The sequence below is a fragment of the Drosophila grimshawi genome, unplaced genomic scaffold, assembly GCF_018153295.1.
Source record: "Drosophila grimshawi isolate 15287-2541.00 unplaced genomic scaffold, ASM1815329v1 contig_44, whole genome shotgun sequence".
Classification (NCBI taxonomy): domain Eukaryota; kingdom Metazoa; phylum Arthropoda; class Insecta; order Diptera; family Drosophilidae; genus Drosophila; species Drosophila grimshawi.
In genome coordinates, this window is record NW_025063240.1 from 21,023,136 (window position 1) to 21,043,906 (window position 20,771).

Genomic DNA, 20,771 nt, shown 5'->3' on the forward strand with positions numbered 1-20,771 from the left:
CATATACATCATGGTTGCAGTATGCCAGCGAGCCGGATCGGATGCTCTGCGTTTACTTCTACTGCAGTCTGCTTGTGCTCCTGGGCACCACTCTGATGCGCTTTGCGGTTTTTGACAGGTGTGTGTGTGTCTGGCTTTTATTTTATACTCAATGTTTTGCCTTTGTTGGGTGCTAATGCGCACTGCAGCCCATTATCCTTGAGCTTATGGAGCACCTTAAGTCCATAAATCTACTCTCTCTCTCTCCCTCTTTCTCTCTCTTTTTGTCTTTCATGGCTGCAGCTCCACGCTTTGTTTGGTTTTGTCTTTTGGCGCTTTGTTGCTGCTGCTTTTGCTCGTCTTTTTGGTGGCCTGTCATGATATGAATTTGCGGGTAAGTGAAACCGTTTCCATTGTATTCGTCTTATTAACTATAATGATTTAAGCACAATATGTGCTATGCAGATAAAGAGATATGTGTATATAAGCAATTCAAAATAAAAAAAATTCAACTGGAATCTTTCCATCCTTCCACAGCCATAAAATTGACAATACTTCTATAATAATAATAATAATTCCCGCTCGAAATTCTATTAAAAATATACCCTCACAAAGTGCTTTACAACTCAATAACTTTGTCAAAATTCAACTGATTTTCAAAAACAAGATCCTTTTCAATCTCTAAATTAATACTACATTCCATTTTTGAAACACGAATCGGGCTCGAATTTCAATTATAAACTTTACCTTCCCGAAGCGTTTCTGCTAAAACTCTCTAATGCCAAACCTTTATTGAAACTGAATCGATTTTCATAATAACTAGAAATTTTTGTCGATGCTTTGATCTAAATATAAAAAATTCTATTAACATTATACTCTGATTATTTCTTTCTTCTTTCTAACATATATTTTTACAGCTGCCTGTTGGGATGAAGCGCTTCTCACAGCGAATCCACAGCAATCGCACCTTGTCGCAGTTCTTCGCATTTGCGACAGTTATGCTGATTGTTTTGAGCACGTTGCTGGCCATGGTAAGCGCAAAACACAAATGAGGCTCTTAAGTAGTGCTTTTAGTTATAATAACATAAACAATGGCCAAATCCCAGAGAATGCCAAGTTTCCTTTTCATGCATAATTCGGGCGCACAACAAATTGTGGCAAATGTATACAAATACATCTCTATTTGAGTCGTTGCCTGCCTGACTGGCTTTTTTGGCCATTGAAGTGAACTTCAAAATAATAAAAACGAAATTTACGTTTTTGCAGCTCAAAATATAATTTTTGAAGGCAATATTTTTCTACTTTATTGTTGTTGGTATTTGAGGACGCGACAAAACAAAAGTTTTTCCATTAAAGTTGCTCAGACAACAAGAGCAACAGGAGAGATGGGAGTGGCAGTGGCAGTGGGAGGTGCTATTCGGGCAGGCAGACAGGCTGGCAGGCCACCAAAATGCCAGCCACGTTTCATACATGAAGTGTGCGGCATTTATGCGCTACTTGTTACCTGCGACATGCCCCAAAGGCGAACGCGTCGCTGACTCCGTCTGGGTTCAAAGACACCGCCGGCGCTTTGACATTTAGTTGTCAATTTGTGCCTGTCTCCTCTCTCTCTCTGTCTCTCTTTATCTCTATCTCTCTTTATATATCCACCTGTCGCTGTGTGCCCGCATTTTTTATCGGCCACGTTTAATGGCACTTTGGAGCCGCATTCGCTATTCATTTAGCCAGCTTTTTTTATGGCCATCAGTGAGGCTGAGAGTTTCGTGTTAGTCGCCTCGTTAAACTTTAAGCACTCGTAATGGCATTTCCAGGTGACTTCTTCTTCTCCATCTGCTAATTAGCCCTCAATTGTATTCGCTTTCTCTTTATAGTTGCAGGAATCGATGCGTCAACGGGAGCTCCTGCATAATGAATTGCCCTGGCTCAACCTGAATAGCAGCAGCCAACTCAATCAGGCACAGCAACAGTTGTCAGCTGCTGGCTCTGATTTCTATTTGGCATACAATGTAAGTTTTAATGGCTATTGACAAATGCAAAGGAAAGTGTATCAAGGATACATTGATGTTTTAGACAGGCGCAATCAAGGTTGTATATTTGTGATAGCACATATTTATTTAACAAGATACCTTGGCCATTGTGTAACTATATAAGTTGGTGGCATGCTGATTATGGCTCTCATTGATGACTTGACAGAGACAAACGCATCCCTTCTCAATTGGCCTGTCATCTCTATCTATTGAGGAACTTGCCTTTTCTTAAGGCTTGTCACCTTGTACATAGATCTTATCACCTTGTATATAGTTTCACCATGCCTTGGGCACATTAAAAAATGAAAAGCTGAATGCAAAAACTTTTCAATCTCAAACCACACTTACAGTTTGCAGCCATGCGAAAAAAGACCCGCGTAATTTGAGTTGAAATACGCTTTTTCAAGTTATCTAAACTAATTTCCTCCACGTATTATACTACAAGTTCTTGTTACATCCTGGTTGCAGACATTCCTGCTGTTAACGCTGCTCTCGATGATGTGCTGTGCCACGTACCAAGTGCTGCGGCTGGTGCTGAAGCTGCTGCTGCTCCTTTTGGCCGCTGGCAGTTATATGGCCTGCTCCTCATATTTGTATGTAGCGAGCAGTAGGGAAATAAGCGTCGACTTGGCGTAAGTATGCCAACCACAACTGCAAAGGAAGTTTGCAGAAGGCGAAGAAGAAAACTGTTAGCTGAATGAAAACGAATTATGGTGTAATGCAATTTGATGCAGCGTGCCCCATGCCAACAACAAGCCGGGCAACAGCTGAAAAATACTGAAATGCATTTACAGCAGCCGCAAACTGCATTAAAATTGTATTTAGCACTCTGCCGTTGCCTTCATTTATCAGCCGAATGCCAGCTGAGACTGCTTGGTAAACTGCACCACATTTCAGTTATGTTCTCTATTCTGCTCTGTTCTTATTTTATTTCCACCCTATATTGTGCTTTAATGGACTGGAATAACTTGGTATGCGGCACTTTATTGCCACTGCAATTGTAACTGGTGCTGGTGCTGGTGCTGCATTAGCAACGAGGAAGCCTTGCTTCGCTATATAATTGATTCCATCTTCCTATTTGCGTTTATGCTCGCCCTCATCTTCCACAGCCACCAAACGGAGGCCACATATCGCCTGGATTTCATCTGGAAGCTGCAGGCAACGGGTGAGTTTAGCCAACTTCAACTTATTTTCGGCAGCTAATTAGCAAATGCAACTGCAAAAGTTAAAACGTCAGTACAGTATAATAAGGCAACTGACAGTTGGGGACTGACTGACAGACTGACAACAACAACAACAACAAATAATCCCCTTTTCACTTTAATAACACGCTTTTATGCCAAAACATTTGCTGCTCATCTTGCGCGCTTCCGTTTGCTCTGGTGCAGAGAAGCCTTTTCATTAGTATTAGTACACACACTCCACCCACACCCACACACCCACGCACCCACACACCCACGCACTCACATACACTCGACACCCTTCCACACTCACTAATACACTCGAAAAGTCATACTCATGTTTGACTGGCGCCTAAGCTGCTGCAGCGCTTTTTTACGCCTCACTTTTGTGTTTGTCAAGCTTTACAGTGGAGTTGATACATATGAAATCGCTTCAGTTTCAGTTCTACTTTAAAGTGATGAACACATTTGAAATTAGCAGAGAAAGTATTTTTGTCAATCTATTTTATCTTATTCATTTTTTGCTTGAACTCACCGAAATCATATTCAATTTTAAATTTCGAACTTTACATCGACAGTATTTTCATGTGATTTATAGAATAAACAAACAACAACAGTCTTAAAACTGCCCATTTCAAAAGGTTTCATATAATTTAGAAGACAGATAAATAAACAGTGTATCTCTCTGGTCGTTGCACTGTCCGCTTCCAATTTTTTTCTGTATTTTTTCATCTCTTTGCTGTACGCTTTACGCTTCGGTTAACTGATAAACTGATATTTCAATTTCACGCTCCTGTTTTTTTTATACGCTTGTTTTCTTCTCCTTTTATGTTGTTGTTGTTGTTGTTTTTTTTTGATGTGTGTCACATTTTCCATTTCCATTATTTTGCAGAGGAAAAGGAGGATATGGAGCATTTGCAGGCGTATAACCGTAAACTGCTCGAAAATATTTTGCCCGTGCATGTCGCTGAGCATTTTCTGAGCCGCGAGAAGCACCTTGACGTGAGTATTATACACCTATACATATATACATAAATACTTTGCAACTGTAAATATAAAGTTATTACGTTACGTTGCCACTTTTGTTTGTGCGTGTGGGTGTGTGTTTGTTGGTTGGACCGCTGGCAATTTGTGGAGCATTTCTAAAGCTTGAAACTTTTGTGCGTAGCAAAAGCAAGGACAAACCGTTGCCGAGTTCTCTGCCCTGCCCCCAGCTGCTGCAACAGATCCTTTTGCCTTTTGCCACTGCCACTGGTCGCGTGTATGTGTGTGTGGTGTGTGTGTGTGTGTGTGTGTGTTGCGGCTTGCAACGGTTCAATGCGCAACGGGCACACATACTGCCGCATAACGTGCCACATTAAGTGTGCAATCAACAACTTTTAACCAAATCACAGAAGCAGCCACACATTTGGGAACCGCTGACGTGTGGTTGGCTCCGGATCCTGTTCCTCCCTATTTGCCAACCTGCCCGCCTCCCTGTTTGACTTCAAGTGTGTGTTTGACTCTCCTTCTGTATGTGTTTGTGTGTGTGTTTAGGCTCGGGGCTAGAGTTGACCACATTTCGTGTCTGAAAATCACACTTCATGAAATAGCCAATGAAAAAAAAAGATTACTTTAATCTAAACTAATATGTGGACAACTTTTATTTCTTCTTTTACTCCCATCTCTACTGTTTGCATTTCATTGAATTGTGCTCATTTGATTGATTTGCAGGATCTGTACCACGAGCAATGCGATTCCGTTTGCATTCTCTTTGCCAGCATACCGAATTTCTCGGAATTCTACGTGGAACTGGAGGGCAATAACGAGGGCGTCGAATGCCTGCGTCTGCTCAATGAGATTATTGCCGATTTCGATGAGCTGCTCAGCGAGGAACGTTTCCGGTGAGTGTGCCTCTTCCCACATTTCCCCCGTCTTCCGCTTGCAGCAACTTACTAAAGGGATTTTTGCAGCTGCATCGAGAAAATCAAGAGCACGGGTGCCACCTATATGGCAGCATCGGGGCTGACGGCCAATACCTGCGACCAGGTGAACTTTACCCATGTGACCGCCATGGCAGAATATGCACTGCAGCTATTCGACAAGATTGAGGAGGTCAACATGCATTCCTTCAATAACTTTCGCTTGCGCATAGGTGAGAAATAAGCAAAAAAGAAAAGAGGAAAATAAAGTACAAAACAAATTGGGACAGACATGAAGAAGTTTTCGTATCCAACTCTTTGGCAGCTGTTAAAGTTGTCTGCCAAATAAATTTGCCACAAGAGCGCAAAAGCTGACTTTCAGTTCAGCTCTCTTAAATCGTCTGGCTCTTTAAATATTTATACCCATAACTTGCTGCGAAACTGGGCAAAAGTTAACAAGTGGCTCGCTACTAAGACAAATTTTTAAAGTTTAAAATCCATATTTTTCTTCCTACGTCCAGGCATCAATATTGGACCCGTTGTTGCTGGCGTTATTGGCGCGTGCAAGCCGCAGTATGATATATGGGGCAATGCCGTCAATGTTGCCTCGCGCATGGACTCCACCGGTCTCGTGGATCACATCCAGGTGAGTTCAAAACTTTTGAGGAGATGTTCGTCGTTTTTGTTTTTGGGATTTACTTAGTCTGTCAAATGGGACTTTAAATAAATTAAAAAGCAAATTTGACAACAGCTGCGCTGGCGTGGGCGTTGCCAAGCCACGATACGCCCCCTTCCAATCAATAGATGACCGACCAGCAAGCAAAGTGGGCAACAGGCGGCCTGCTCAATCACATATTGTGTATACGCCGCGTGGGATTCACACAACTTTCACTAAAACAGCAACAAACCAACAAACACACCCAAAAACAACTTTTGCTTTTCGATTTTATTTGTCGTGCGTTGTCGATAAAAGCAAAGAGAAATAAATTATTGAGCGGGCAAGGACTAGGACGAGGGGCGTTGGGGGCGAGCGGCAGCTGACGGTTGACTGAGTGTTATCATGAAATATTGAGCCAAGGCTTTCGCTCTGATTACCTGTGCGTGCGTGTGTTTGTGTGTGTGTGTGTGTGGTTGTGTGTGTGTGTGGGTTTGCGTGTCTGTGCAAATGCTGTGCCAATGATGTTGACACATTGAATTTATTTTATTATCTCTATCTATCTCTTTCATTCTCTGATTGTTGCTCTTTTGGCAACTCCCCAACGAAATCCACACTTTCCCAGGTGACCCAGGAGATGCAACAGTTGCTCGAGTGCCGCGGCTTCGAGCTCACCTGTCGCGGCAGCGTCAATGTCAAAGGCAAGGGCTCCATGATTACCTACTTTCTCAAGGGCAAGACACAGTTGCCAGCAGTGACTGCTAACCAGGAGATGGAGCCACAGCTGACACAGCGACCAGTGAGTCCGGCTGGCACAGAAACGGAGCCGGAGACGGAGACTGTGGAGGCAACGGTTGTTGCAGCTGCAGCTGCAGTAGCAGCAGCAGCAGCAGCAGCTGAAACTACAAATCACGATGAGGATGATGATGACATTGATGACGATGAGATTGATCTCAATTCGAATATGCAAAACTTAACCGCTCAGCGCAGGAAATCGCTGTGCCGACAACATAATATCTCCTCCTCGTTCGGCACCAATGTCAGCTCGACGGGGATTACGCCCAGCCTCTCGAATAGCTCCAGTGTGGTCACGATTGGAGCACTGCCTGTGCTGCTGCGCAATGCTGCCAATGCTGGCAATCCGGAGAGCTGTGCCACGCCCACAGCGCCGCCTAGAACACTTGTGGCCGACCTCAAAGAGGAGATTACGCGCGATGAGAAGTGCACGCTAAAGGACTCGATTGAGAACCTGGAAATACTGCTGAAGAACAACATCAGCCTCTCCGATCTGAGCAACAAGCAGCAGCAGAATCTTCGCAGCGAAGTGGTCGTCGCTAGTTCATCCAGTTCATCGACAGCCACGCTGCGCAAACGGGACACAATTGTCAGCTTTAATGTGACGGAGACGTTGACGACGACAGCGGCGTGTGCGCAGCAGCAGCGCAAGCGTCGCTCCGTGACCACCTTGGCGACCAGTTGTACCACCACAACCACCCGACTGCTCTCCAACGAGAGCCAGAGCTCCACCCAAACAGCACCGGGCACGCTCGAGACGAGCGGTGGAGGAAGAGACGGAGTAGGAGTGGGAGCGGTTACTCCGGATGCTGTGCTGTTGGGAGCGGATGCAGTGCAGGATTGGGTGCCCAAAACGGCGACCTTGGAGCCGAATCGCAGTCCCATCAAGACCTCACAGTCGCTGAGTCCCATTGGCCTGGCCACGGAGGTGTTTGTGTTGCCCAACAGTCGCAGCATGATCCTCATTAGCAGCAACAGCAGCGGCGCCAGCTCCCAAGGAGCCAGCAGTCCCCGTCCAGGACTGCTGCAACAGGTCAGCACTTAAGGGGAAGTTATCAAAGTAAACAAAATAATTAAGTTTCTGTATATATGTATAAAATTGGAGCAATCAAGCAGAAAATAAGGAAGGAAAGATGGAGCGACAGCGTTGCCAGACTGTCAGACTAGACATGACTAGAAGTTTAGATTTATGTATCCATCAGTATTTTCCCCCGCTGATTGTATGATCTCGCATTTTTGTTGTTGTTCCCATCAGTCTCTACTAATTAGGGGTACTTACGACAACCAGGTGGCAACCCTGCATATCACAGCAAAACAATTTTGAATAAGAATTTATTGAGCACATTCACGAAAAATGAGGCACTGTTGCCATAGGCTAGATTTACGAGTAGTTGTAAGGGGATGGGTGAGGTGAGGGGTCAGTTGTACGGTTCCTATATAGTATTAGATGAGCAGGCAAGTGGCTAACTGAAATTCAACTCAATTTACAGGGTATCCAAGTTACGATCAAACAACACTTTCCCAGCTTTGCAATAGATAAATGTTACCACAACACGAAAATAATCAGTCAATTTAAAAAGAGATATCGAAAAAAGTTACAGCAAATATATATATAAATGTGTATTATTTAAATCAGTCTGAATTACGATTCCAGGACAAAAACATAAAGTTGAAGAAACTTTTCTTAATGCTCTGTGAGTTTTCAGAGCCGCTGCTATTTAAACAATGAACTAAAGATAAAAATGTTAAAACGCTTTATGTGTATGTTATTACTATAAAATATATAAATGTGTGTGTGTGTGTGTGTGGTGAGTGTGTGTGTGTAAGTGTGGTGTGAGTGTGTGTGTGTCTCAATGTTGCTGAAATCAACACTAAATTTACAAATATTTAAACTATGTTTAACGAGTACTTAAAACTGAACTAAAAACCAAAGAGCAGAAAAACCAAAAATGAAAATGAAAACAAGAACAAAAACCAAATGAATTCTCGCTGTGATTTCTATTGTAAATGTATAGATTATTTTATAGACTTGTGTTACATAGTTTTTAGCTTTAAACTCGACTTGTTCCCAATTGCACAATCTCGCTATAAATTGGCAAACTATTGATATACTATCGAAATTGTAATTGCGAACATGCTCAAACAAGTTGTATTATTACGATGTCCCTTCGACTGGCGGCTAACTTAAACTATAATTTAACTAAGTTTTTCTAAAAGGGTATATGATGTATGAGTATAAGAGTACAATTGTGTCAATTTAAGTGAGAAATGTTTAAATGTACTTAACGTAGTTCGCTGTTCGATTAAGTTAAATTCCATTCGATGTTAATTATTGTAAATGTGTCGCAAAATGTTGTTAATAAAATGCGCAAATTACTTGAGAAAACGCCCAACACACCATTTTGTGGCATTAAATGATAATTGAATACGCAAATGCTTTCAATTGAGGAATTATTTATTTACAGCGAGCGAAGCAGACGAAACAAGATACACACATTTAAATTGAAATAAAAAGGAGCTAAACAAGGATACTACATTTTGCGCGCTCGACGCCAGAGGAAATAGTATCCGAGCAGGTGGAAGCCAAAGTAAATGCCCAAAATGGCCAGCATATTGCGATAGATATTCGCCTCGTTGAAACCGTACTTGTCCAGCACATCCTGTCCCGTGTGGAAGCACGGCAAATCAGCACTCTCCCCAAAGCAGGCTAAAGTACAAGAAGAGAGAGAGAGAGGAACGCGGGTAATTCAATGCCCAGAGGGCTTTATTTCAGCTACGACTCACTGATGTTCTGCACACCCGACCATTGGGCAATTGTCATCGCCTCATTGGCATACAGCATCCACGATAGAAATTGCGTCCAGGAAAAGGCCACCGACAGTGAGCTATAAATGTGGGTTTGAAAAGGGTTAAGGGTAAAGGGTTATCACAGTTTGGACTGTGGCGATTGCTCACCTAATTTTGATGAAGATGCCCGACGTTATCATGATGATGTAATCAAGTGGCACCACATACGCCATCGCCAGCGGCACCGAGTTGAAGGCCGTTGAAAAGAAGCAGCCACAAGCTGAGGCCACATTCAGAACCAGCACCACACAAGTGGCCGTTATGCCAAATGCATACAAGTCAGCTCGAAGTCCGGTCATCCAATAGGTGATGGCCACAAACAGCAGCGGCTCAACAATCATGCCAGGCAACTGCCAAGACGAGTAACAGAGGGAGAGGGAGAGAGGAGTGAGCAGAGTGAGAAGCAGATAAGTAATCCACTAGTTACCATTGCCAATATGTTCGCCACGTAGTAGTGGGCCGTGGAATACAACCCGGAGCGAGTCTCGCGCATGAAGAGCGGAAAGCCGAGCGGAAAGACATTCAGCACGGAGTACATGGGATGAAATGTATTCTCCGCTATCATGATGAATATGGTGCCCTGCACTGCCTGCACGCCCAATTGGGTGAGTTCCGTTGTGCCCGCAAGGCAGGCGCCAACGATGAATGCGATGGCCATCTTTTGAATGAATCGCATCCATTGTATTGTGGGATCTCGGAGCATAGTTAAAGTCGCACGCAGCCAAACGATATAGAAGCGTTTGTACCACGGCACACTACGGAATGAATCCAGCTCCTTGTCGTATGGATAGTTACCAGACTGGGCCATATGTATCTCCAGATTGACGAGCATATCCCGTTGCTTGGCCGCCGAACTGACTGCAAACTGATCGCACAAATGCTGCGCAGAGCGTTGCGATGCCTGCTCATAGCCCGGATCAGTGGCCAGAACGCCAATGAGGAAATCCGCCGGATTATACGCCTCCGGACAGTAGTAGCCGTGATCCGCAAAGAAGTTCAACGCGTGCTGTGGTGAGCCAGTGAAGGCGACACGACCATCTGCCAACAACATCACATTGTTAAAGTTGTCAAACAACTGTGAACTGGGCTGTGAAGAGCAGCATTTAGACTGGAGCAGACTGGAGCAGATCAAAGATTATACTAATCATTTACCTGATGAATGGTGCACAGAATGGTGGTGCCCTTCTGGGCCAACTCATGCAGTGTGGCCACCAACTGTTGAGCGCTGTACGAGTCCAGACCGGTTGTGGGTTCGTCGCAGAACAGAATCACCGGGTTGTTGAGCAGCTCGACGGCAAAAGCCAAACGCTTGCGTTCCCCGCCAGAGAGAACCTTCTCGTCATCGCCGCTGCCAATGCGAGTGTGGGATGTGGAGAGGAGTCCAGTGCGCTCCAGCAGATCCTTGATAATCAGGCGACGCTCCTCGCCCGAGATGCGGCGATCCAAACGCAGATTGGCCTGCAAAAGAGGAAGGAGAGGAGTTTACTTAGAGGAGAGGAGTATTAAAGAGAAGAGCTCTCAGCTGACCATAAAGTTGAGATGCTCGAGCACTGTGAGGGCGCCAATGAAGAGATCATCCTGATAGACATAGCCACTGATGCGATGCATGAAGGGCCCAACGCGGCGACCATTAATCAGTATATCACCTTGAACCACAGTGCCAGCTGCAGCAGGAGCCACATGAGATGAAAGTGGGAAAGAGGGGAAGGGAATGGTTTATCTTATCGGCGGAGTCTGTAGATTAAACTCACCTGGCTGCCTATAGGCAAGTGTTGACATAAGCGTCGTCTTGCCAGACCCACTAGGAATGAGAAGTGTTATTCATTTGTTAGTTTGGCATGGAAATACGTAGTAGATGTCTAAGCCTCGAGAGTGTGTCTATATCTCTCTTATCAGTCAAAGATTAGCGCTTGAGTGCGCCACACTAACCGTAACCCAGTTAGATGTGGAATTTATGGTCAGAAGATCAACTGGTTTGGTCCACTTTTATTTTTTTGGACTGCTAGCCATATCGATTACTGTTGCACAAGTTCACACTTCAGTTGATCCACATGATGCACCGCTCACCTCGCGCCCATCAGAGCCATCAGCGAACCGGGTTGTACAGCGCCCGTGGAGTTATTGATGATGCGCTTCATGCCACGCCCGGAGCCCACATTTGTGTAGACGCAGAGATCACGCCAGACGAGTGTCGCCCCCTGCTCCGTGGGCGACCATTTGCTATAGCTTCGCAATGGCAAACTCCGCTCCGAGCTGTTGCGCTTGGATAGCTTCGGCGTAGTGTCCGCGCTGCCAGTGCCACTGCCTCGACTGACCACCACCTGCAGCTCGTGCTGTTCCTTTTCCTGTTGCTGTGGCACATCAGCCAACAACTGTCTGCTATCTGAAGAATCCGACGACATCTTTTATCTTCACTCTTAATCAACACGCAATATGCCGACGAACCAACTCGATCGGCAGCCAGATGTTAACTGAGCCAACACACGCTGAGTGCCAGCGACCTTAAGGCTAACGATGCAGTCAAGATTGTGTCTCTTTAGGGTGGCCCTGTTGCTAGCTGAGGCAGCATTTGATTTCTGGCTGGCCACACCGGATGATGGGACGTGAGGCAAGTTGTGGCAGCAGCAGCAGCAGCTTAGTCAAATACATAGTTGAGGTCTCCAATTACCAGCGGCCGATGGCTCCAGCCAAAGGGAAGCCCTGCAAGCCGCATCCAGTAAATAAGTGCAACGGGAAAAATAAAGCGGCAATCGCTTCACATTTTCTTCTACTCTCTTTTTGTTTCGCAGCAAATTCGCTTTAATTGGCAAGCGCGTAGTGAGAACATACAACAATTGCCCACAACTTGACAACAGACCACAAACTGGTGGCTTAAAACGTTTACAACTGTTATGTAAGATTTGTTCTTCCTTCATTTTTGAACTTGCAAGCTCAAAATAATGACGTCTTTGATATGCATTCAAGCTTAAGCTTAACTTATGTCAAGCTAAAACGCTCGATTCTTTAACAGATATGCAAAGGCGACGTAAATTGTAAGGGATATCTTGTGAGGGACATCCCAGAGAGGTCAGATCCTAAACATGGCTTCCCTGAGCCACTGCAAATGGTTAACGTTTTAATAATGGCGAACTTGGTTCCTATATGCTCTTTTCTGATAATTACATAATCCGCATAATCCTGGAATGCAGTCCGATAGAGGAGGCTCTTGTGATTCTAGATTTGGACGAGTTAGAGCCTATATTACTCATAATATGAATGACAGAAAGCCATACTGCCAAGTCATGTCATCATATCCCAAATCGAGCAGTTGTTCGCTAGCTAGGCCATGCTCCACATGCAACTCATTAATCATGACTTGCAAAATAGCTTACTTTTACTTTGCTGACTGTTAAGGACCACCCTAAAATATAATATTAACATATGCCTAAAAGTATGCTGCAAAAATAAATGCTAGCCACGTATTTATCAATGGCGCGCAAATGTGTGCTTCTCAAAAATTCTATCCACACTAATTATTAACCACCCCGAAATTATGCAACAGAATAATAAGAATCAAACTGACCGCAAAAATATGCAGTGATATAATTTATTCGACTTGATATAATAAACAATTTAGTTTGAAATCCGCAAAAAAAAATATGGAGACATTTTTAATTAATAAATGATTTGTGCCAGAAAGATATTGACAGAGTTCTGAGACACGCAACAGCAACCGCAGCTTGTGTAGCAAACAACTGGATAACAACAAATGCAGCCTGACATCATTTCAGCCTAAGTTGCTGTTGTAGCTTCTGGAATGAGAAAGAAAAACAATTTGGTTAATTAAGTTAACAAAACAAACCTGCAGGCGAAACGACCAAGTGTAACTGAAATTGAACGACGCTCAACGCTCTCTGTTTACACTTGAATATGTAGACATATATATATATATATATATATATATATGTACTATAGAGAACAAGTGCATGTGCTTCTATTCCCATATTGATAAGACGCGTATAAGAACAATGCTCCAGCGGCGATTATAGGCAGTTGTTTAAGTCGTGCAGCACACCACATTTGATTGCTCCGTGCTTGGCTGGGGGTGCCTCAACTCAGGCCGGTATCTGATCACCAATAAGTGCAAAATCACGAAAATCGGATTATTCTATTTTGTTTTGTTTTTTTAAGTTTTAAATTTTTTTTGTGTGCAAAAAGGAAACAGATGTGTGTCTACATCGATATGAAATCGTGCTCAGCAATCGAACTCGAAATGTTAGACCGGTCGGGAAGTGCTATGTAATAGTTGTTGTGGTTCGTTATGATCTAATACGAGTAAAGTGCCTTTCCTTATCGAATTTCCAGGTGCTAATTAAATAATTTTTGTAATACTCGAGTTTTTAATCAATTATGAAAGAGCCTTAGATACCCCAACGATCGTATATATTATATTTAAAATCACAGCTACATGCCACAGGCTACAGTTATCGGATCATAAAGATATTAGGGTTATTTATACTTCTCTGCTAAATGTCTTTTACTTTCCATATGTTTAAAGTACTTTGCTTATCGCAAATACGCTGTCTCAGACGGATAACGCTTAACAGTTAAATAACTGCAATCTAAAGAGCTAAATAAGCAAACTCGTCCATAAAAAAAAAGCACAAAACAGTGATTAAATGCGAGTCGACGATCTTTAATGCAATCTACCTACTTATTACATATTTGTCAAGCTTAACAGAACTGTCAGCAATTTATATTTACAATAATTATCTTCTCCACAGTGCGAACAAAAAAGCAACAAATTTGTTACACTGCATGCAAATTCAAATTTTTTAACGGTAAAAAGCTCTGTTAGAGCATAAGAGCTTTTATGCATTGGCTTTGACCCCGCAGCACAACCCGCAACAACAAGAAAGCTAAGCTGCCAACGACAACGCAAAGAGCGGAGAGCGAGCAGCAATAATAAAACGAAATTGGCGCTCAGTGAGATGAGCGCAGCGGAGGTGAGACGTCTTATTAATGTTTTATTTTGTTTTGTTTTGTTTTGTCCATAAGTTCTTGTGCTCTCGTGTTTTTCTATAGAAGTTAAGTGTCACTAAATTCGAAAGAGAAACATGTGTCTGCTCACATATACATAAGCTGCATAGAATTCAACTTAATCGAGCAGCAAGCAGCAGTCAGCATTAACTGCGAAACATGTGTTGTGATTACGTATGCGCGGAATTGTGTTACGAACTGGGCGCTAAGAAGACGCTGAAACATTTGGTCGTATGGTATGCAGCATGTCGATTATTCTGAATTATACATAAGCAGCACACACTATTTATTATTTTTATTTGAAACTGCGGCGCACAGAAATATTTCCAATTATAATTATATAATTACAGACATAGACACAACTGTATCGAATTATCTTTGAACGAAAACAAACAAATCAAAACAGAACATGCTGCAAGCTCAAGACACAAGTCTGCGTTGCCGGCTGCGTAACTAAAAAAAACGTGACTGCGTGAGCTTTTATCTTTTGAAAGCTTTCAAGCGCTCTCTCTCACAGACACACTGACACACACGCAAGCAAGTTGTGTCATTGCCAACACAAACAGCGCTTGAGCTGCGACGCAAGAGACTCAAACCAAGACTCTCTCTCTCTCTTATTCGCTCTCTTCAAACACTCAAAAACATTGCATACTTTCAGAGCGGCGTCGAAAATGAGCGACGCGTGAGCATCGCGAGCAGCTCAGTTGCTAGCAGCAATGCCGTCGCCGTTGCCACAGAACGCCGCAGCATCGGCCAATGGCTGATTTACTGCATCACATCGATATCCGTGGAGCCGACGATGTTCCTGTACATGTTCGCCTTCATGATCACCTCGGTGGTCGAGCAGAATTTCTTCGTACAAAAGGCCTGCCGCGTCAATCGTAATTTCAGCGCCGAAATCTGTGATAACATCAATGCAGCGGAGAACGAGGAGTACAAGAAACAGGTGCTGGAGACGACAGCATGGTTTCATCAATGGGAGGACATCTCGGCGCACATCTTTCCCATCATATTGGCCCTGTTTCTGGGCTCCTTCTCGGATCGACGTGGTCGCAAGCTGCCACTGCTGATGGGTCTGGTGGGTAAGTTCATCTACTCGTCAATGATTGTGGTGAATGCCAAGATGCCCAGCTGGCCATTGGAGTATGTCATCTATACGGCAACGTTGCCATCGGCTGTGACTGGTGCCGATGTTGCCATATTTGCCTCTTGCTTTGCCTATATATCGGACATAACGACGCTGCAGCAACGCACAATTAGGGTGACCATACTGGATGTCATCTATTTGATGGCGATGCCAACGGGTGTCGCCCTGGGCTCCTATCTCTTCTACAATGTCTTCGACATGTCCTATGCGAATATGTTTGCTGTGAATGCATCGCTGCTGTTTACAGCCATTATTTATACACTGCTCGTCTTGAAGGTGAGTTTCTGCTGCTGCTGATCCTCAAGCTACCCATCTTCAAACTATCTGCTCTCTGCTTCAGTGGCAAACGACGCCCAATCAGCGCTCGTTGCGTGAGCTGGGCTGTTGCGGCTTTTGGGGTGATTTCTTTGACGTGCAGCACATCAAGGACTCGTTTGGGGTGCTCGCCAAGCGTCGAAGTGGCCATCGACGCACCTTCCTCTACATACTGCTCCTCAGTATGGCACTCTACACATTCCAGCGCGACGAGGGCAACTATTTGTATCTTTACACGTTCGATAAGTTTGGCTGGCAGGTCAGCTCCTACAGCACATTTAAGACATTCAAATCGTCAGCCTTTGTCATTGCCATGCTGTTAGCTGTGCCGTTGATGAACAAGGTGCTCGGTTGGCGCGATACGGTTAGTATTTCAAGTGGACACCCATCCCTTAACCATCGTGACTAAACCTCCTTCCTGATTTTGTTTGTTAGACCATTGTCTTTATAGGCACCTGGGCGCATGCGATTGCCCGCTTGTTTTACTACTTTGCGCAGGGTCCGGCACTTTTCTATGCCGGCGCCGTGGTCTGCAGTCTGGGACCCATTGTGGGGCCCATGATACGCTCCATGACCTCAAAGATTGTGCCGCAGTCAGAGCGGGGCAAGGTGTTTGCCCTGCTCTCCGTCTGTGACAATGCGGTGCCCTTTGTTAGCGGCGTTTGCTACTCCCAAATATATCGGGCAACTCTCAAAACAAATCATGGCGGAGGCATCTATCTGCTGACCATTGCCACCCAATTGGCCGTATTTGCCATGATACTGTAAGTGGAAATTCACTTCGATTCCAAATAGAATCTCTAATTGAAAATGGGTCTGTCTTTAGCTGCATTCACATTGTGCTGGGCAGAGGTTCACTGGCGGTGCCCGAGGTTCCGGAGAATCAGAGCGGACTGATCACCAACGAGGACTTGCAGATCAACACAAACAATGGGGAAGGGGACGAGGAGAAGCACTGAATGACTCACATATGTATATAAAAATGGGATATTAGTAATATAGAAAAAACAATGATTTTATACTTTTTCCTAAATAAAGCTGTGAAAGACCAATTCATTTGTAATTGAAATCAAATTTAAATTGGAAAAATCGAATCGTGAATTTCAATTTGAATTGCATTGAATTTGCACCCACCTTTGAGTTCACTTGTTCTTGGAGAGTGTGCGCTGTTTCTCGGCATGCTCCACCACCTGCTCATCGACGAAGAGTCCTTTGCGTCGTCGCACGCTGTCCATGTAGACTTTGGCGCGATTTGCCGAATCGGCTTTCTCGCCAAAGTGCATCAGTTCCTCCTCGGTTGTGGGCAGCCAGAAGGGATCAATATCAATCACCTGCAACAAGAACAAGAACACGAACAAAAATATAAGACATACGCAGAGACGCACACAGATCAGCAACGGGTCGTAGTGGCAGTTGAGAGGTCCCTTCCAGGAAATCATTTAGGCACAACGGGGCAGGACCTCGCCACTTGAGAAAGGACAATAGAGCAGACAACGGCGTCGGTTCGTCTATGCGCCTGCGCCTCTGATTCGATTTACGTGATATTTCATGAGTCCTTTATGGCAGGGTGTCTGTATCTACGTGTATGCCTGTGTGTGTCTGTGTGTGTGTGCTGGCAATCAGGGAAAGCATGCATTTTCACATCTATGTTGTTCAAGAGGCAAAGACATTCAAATGGCTGTTGTCTGATGGCTGATGCGCATCTTTAATGACTTTCAGGGACATTCCGCATTCGACATTCGACATTCATTGCGTGATAAGGCACGCCAGGATACGCAGAATTTTGGTGAATGGCGTGAAGTATTTGCTCCTTTTTTTTGTGTTCAGTGATTGATGATTGCCAACGCTCGCCAGCTACTACAATACTACGCTCTTCAACTCTCCCAGCTAGGTTTGAGGAGTGTGCGCTTCTGAGTGTTTTGTATTTTTGTATACCCTTGCAGAGAGGGTATTAGAATATTGTTGTATAGTTTGTAACGCAGTAAAGTGATTCTTTAAGTTGGATCATTGCTTGCAATGATTTACTCTCCAACTTTATAACAAAAATGTATTTGAAAATATAACTGACATCTGCTTAGGATACATATCTATGTCCAAAAAGGGTATTTTATGTTCGGCATCCCAAGAATATGAATGCTTGGCTATTTGTTTTATTGTTTTATGCGTTGCGGTGCCTGGCAGAAGGACGCGCACTTGAAGAACGCACTCAGCGGGCGGGTGTCGAAGGTGCTGTCTGTCAGTCTGTCTGTTCTGCAGAATACCAGACTCAATGCCAGCCCAGCTCAGCTCGCCAGAAGGAACTTTAGCATACAAAGTAATCTGTAGCTTCACAGAGTTGCCAGGATTTGGTTTCAGTTCGTGCGCAGAGAAACTTTATCGTTCTGGTTGTTGTTTTTTTGTTGTCTTTTTTTTGCACCATCTGTTCGCACTACGCTAAACTGCATACTCCTGTCTCCACACCCCCTTAACATGTAGATCATTATCGGGCACAAGGTTTCGCTTGTTTAACAACAACTAACAACGCCAGCTTTGGGAAAGGAGGCTCTGAGGGGAGGGCGGGAACAGCAGTAGCCACCATGATCACGACAACGACACGCGGCCGAGCTGAGCAGAGCAAGGCAATCCCGATCTTCAAACTGAACCTAAAAAAAACTATACTCAAATGTAAAGTGTGTGTGTGCCATCCTTTTGCACATGCGCAACAGTCGATAACAATAACAGCAGCAAGAACAACTCAGCAGCAGCAGCAACAGCCGCAACAGCAATTCCCGGCTCCCTCAGCCAGTTAAGGGACGCTGCTTTCCCTACGCACAACGCTTCGTCGGAAGAGCAGAAGACCAACAACCACAACAACAACAGCAACAACAACAATGCACAAAAACCCTTTGGCAGCTGAAGTGCTCCAGAAGTGCGCAAAGCTTGTGTCTGAGCCAGTCCAGACAAATGAGCAGCAATCGCTGCATACACTCAGAGAAAACAGCTGATTGTTTAACAGTGGACTTCGCTGCTCCATTTCAAGCAACATTTTCTCTACAAGTGTACTTGCCACTGATTTTCTGACAGTGTCCTACAAACTAAAGGTAGGATATAAAAAAAAACACTCATAGGTTGTTATGCACACCATGCTGGCAACAAAGAGACGACATCGGGGCCCCAATGACCTTAAAGGAATATTCACAAATATAAAAACGCAATAGTTCCCAAAAATATATAAGACGCAAATAAAGGAAAATGTCTAAAGCAAACTTTTTAAAAATGTCAAGTGATAAAAAACTAATAAATTAGATGCTAGATAAAACTAGACAGCATTTTACGATTACAAAAAAAGGTATTCCACTCGGCAATTAGTACTGTTTGAAGCAAGATCATTTGCTAAAGACTTGTTAAGTGTTACATTTCTTAACAATTTGTTTTTATATTGGCATAGATTTTGATCACATCGTATTATACATTATACGAGATGCATGGACGAGTTCCGAGCTTGAGTACCAAGTACGGAGCACTTGTCATCATTTCATGCAGTGCACTAATAAACACAAAACACACGAAAGACGCGTGAGGCGATTGTCTGTCCATCTGTCCATCTGTCTGTCAGTCTGTCTGACTGTCTGCAAAGATATATGTTTGTTTGTTTGTTTGTCTGTTTGTTTGTAAGTATGTGTGTGTAGACATGTGTGCGGAGTGTGTTTACCTGTCCAGCCGTACGTCCGCATGCAGGTAATTTACGCGGCAGCTACCGAAATACGCTGCTGTGGCAGGGGTAAGAGGCAGGGGCATGGGAAGGGGTCGCTGTCGGGGTATGACCAAAAAAAATAAAGTCCGAAGCGCGGTCCGCAGTCGAGATTATTATCGCGCGCCAGAAACAGAGCCAGAGACCGAGAGCCAAAGTTAGAGCTGAGAGTTGAGAGCTGAGCTGAACTGAACTGAGTTGGTGCCACAACCACAACACAAGAGCAACAGCAGCAGCAGCAGCAGCCACAACAACAACAACAACAACATAAATGGAACGTCCGTTGCGCATGCGCTGCAAAGTCGAGCCCCGTTGCCCCAAGACTCAAGACCCGAAGACTCGAGTCTCGAGCCTCGACGAGCGTCATTTTGACAGCGCGCACAATGCAAACCACGTTCCACTTAAGCAGCAACAACAACAGCAACCACAGCAACAACAACAACAACAATAACAAACTGGCTAAAGGATTGCCAGAGCCACTTGGATAAGCACTTGCCGGCTCGGACAAAACTCGCGTACAAAAATACTTTTTAAACACAAAACAGACACAAACACTCAGCAAAATAATGTTGCCCTCAAATCAAGTGCAAACCTTAACAAGTTTGAAATTCCAACAGCAATTCTAACCAATCTGTAGGATAAGCTAAGTGCGACTGTATGTAAATCAAGACTGTTATGCTGATTTTGGGATCGCTCTTTTTTCTCTGAGTGCACACACACATCTGTGTGTGTGTGTGTGTGTGTATGTGTTACATGCAGCGCAGACTTTAGGGCACTGCCACGGCCTCAACCTCAGCCTCAACCTCAACCTCGGGTCTTCGCCTGCTTTCCTCAATTGGAGACTTTCCCTTTGGTGCTGCTGCTGCTGCTGCTCTTGTTGTTGTTGTTGTTGCTGGGGGTCTTCACTTCTGTCTTCTGTCTCAGGTACAAAACGAGTTATCAGATTATTTGTTATTTGTCTTGCTCTGGCTCTGCTTCTCTTCCTCTTCTGCTGTTCTTTTTGGGTTCTGCTCTGTTTTCTGTTGTTGTATGCTCGTCAAGTATTTTATGTTTTTTTTTTTAAGTTATGCCTCGCATATGCAAAGCACAACAACAACAACAACAATAATACGCGACGCGTTAATGATAAACACTCCAAACAAGAACAACAGCAACAAAAACAACAACAACAACAG

At 44.1% G+C, this 20,771-nt stretch overlaps 4 protein-coding genes across 4 annotated transcripts in view; 2 read left to right on the forward strand and 2 right to left on the reverse strand.

Annotated features, from left to right (window-relative positions):
- Nucleotides 1-8,324, forward strand: part of LOC6557722 (adenylate cyclase type 6) — a 30,361-nt gene extending 22,037 nt beyond the window's left edge. Inside the window, exons 18-28 of the mRNA XM_032738495.2 lie at nt 21-118; nt 283-373; nt 897-1,010; nt 1,851-1,985; nt 2,475-2,638; nt 3,116-3,171; nt 4,080-4,189; nt 4,901-5,070; nt 5,140-5,321; nt 5,610-5,734; nt 6,369-8,324. Of these exons, the coding sequence (XP_032594386.1) occupies nt 21-118; nt 283-373; nt 897-1,010; nt 1,851-1,985; nt 2,475-2,638; nt 3,116-3,171; nt 4,080-4,189; nt 4,901-5,070; nt 5,140-5,321; nt 5,610-5,734; nt 6,369-7,583 (2,460 nt within the window). The 3' untranslated portion in view covers nt 7,584-8,324. The remainder of the gene's footprint in view (nt 1-20; nt 119-282; nt 374-896; nt 1,011-1,850; nt 1,986-2,474; nt 2,639-3,115; nt 3,172-4,079; nt 4,190-4,900; nt 5,071-5,139; nt 5,322-5,609; nt 5,735-6,368) is intronic.
- A 651-nt stretch (nt 8,325-8,975) lies between these two features.
- LOC6558084 (protein scarlet) lies at nt 8,976-11,828 on the reverse strand. The gene is made up of 8 exons (XM_001983399.3): nt 11,453-11,828; nt 11,137-11,186; nt 10,913-11,049; nt 10,538-10,843; nt 9,813-10,472; nt 9,494-9,735; nt 9,323-9,423; nt 8,976-9,245 (listed from the first exon to the last, which is right to left on the reverse strand). The coding sequence occupies exons 1-8, from the start codon at nt 11,785-11,787 to the stop codon at nt 9,070-9,072; spliced, it is 2,007 nt and encodes a 668-aa protein (XP_001983435.1). The 5' UTR covers nt 11,788-11,828; the 3' UTR covers nt 8,976-9,069.
- Nucleotides 11,829-12,931: 1,103 nt separating this feature from the next.
- The window catches only part of LOC6557728 (elongation factor-like GTPase 1), a 73,970-nt gene continuing 66,130 nt past the window's right edge, over nt 12,932-20,771 (reverse strand). The window contains exons 6-7 of the mRNA XM_001983395.2: nt 17,001-17,197; nt 12,932-13,176 (exon numbers count right to left, since the gene is read on the reverse strand). Of these exons, the coding sequence (XP_001983431.1) occupies nt 17,009-17,197 (189 nt within the window). The 3' untranslated portion in view covers nt 12,932-13,176; nt 17,001-17,008. The remainder of the gene's footprint in view (nt 13,177-17,000; nt 17,198-20,771) is intronic.
- Nucleotides 13,392-16,918, forward strand: LOC6557838 (proton-coupled folate transporter). Its single transcript, XM_001983398.3, has 6 exons — nt 13,392-13,487; nt 14,149-14,370; nt 15,063-15,827; nt 15,892-16,230; nt 16,302-16,630; nt 16,693-16,918. The coding sequence occupies exons 2-6, from the start codon at nt 14,356-14,358 to the stop codon at nt 16,823-16,825; spliced, it is 1,581 nt and encodes a 526-aa protein (XP_001983434.1). The 5' UTR covers nt 13,392-13,487; nt 14,149-14,355; the 3' UTR covers nt 16,826-16,918.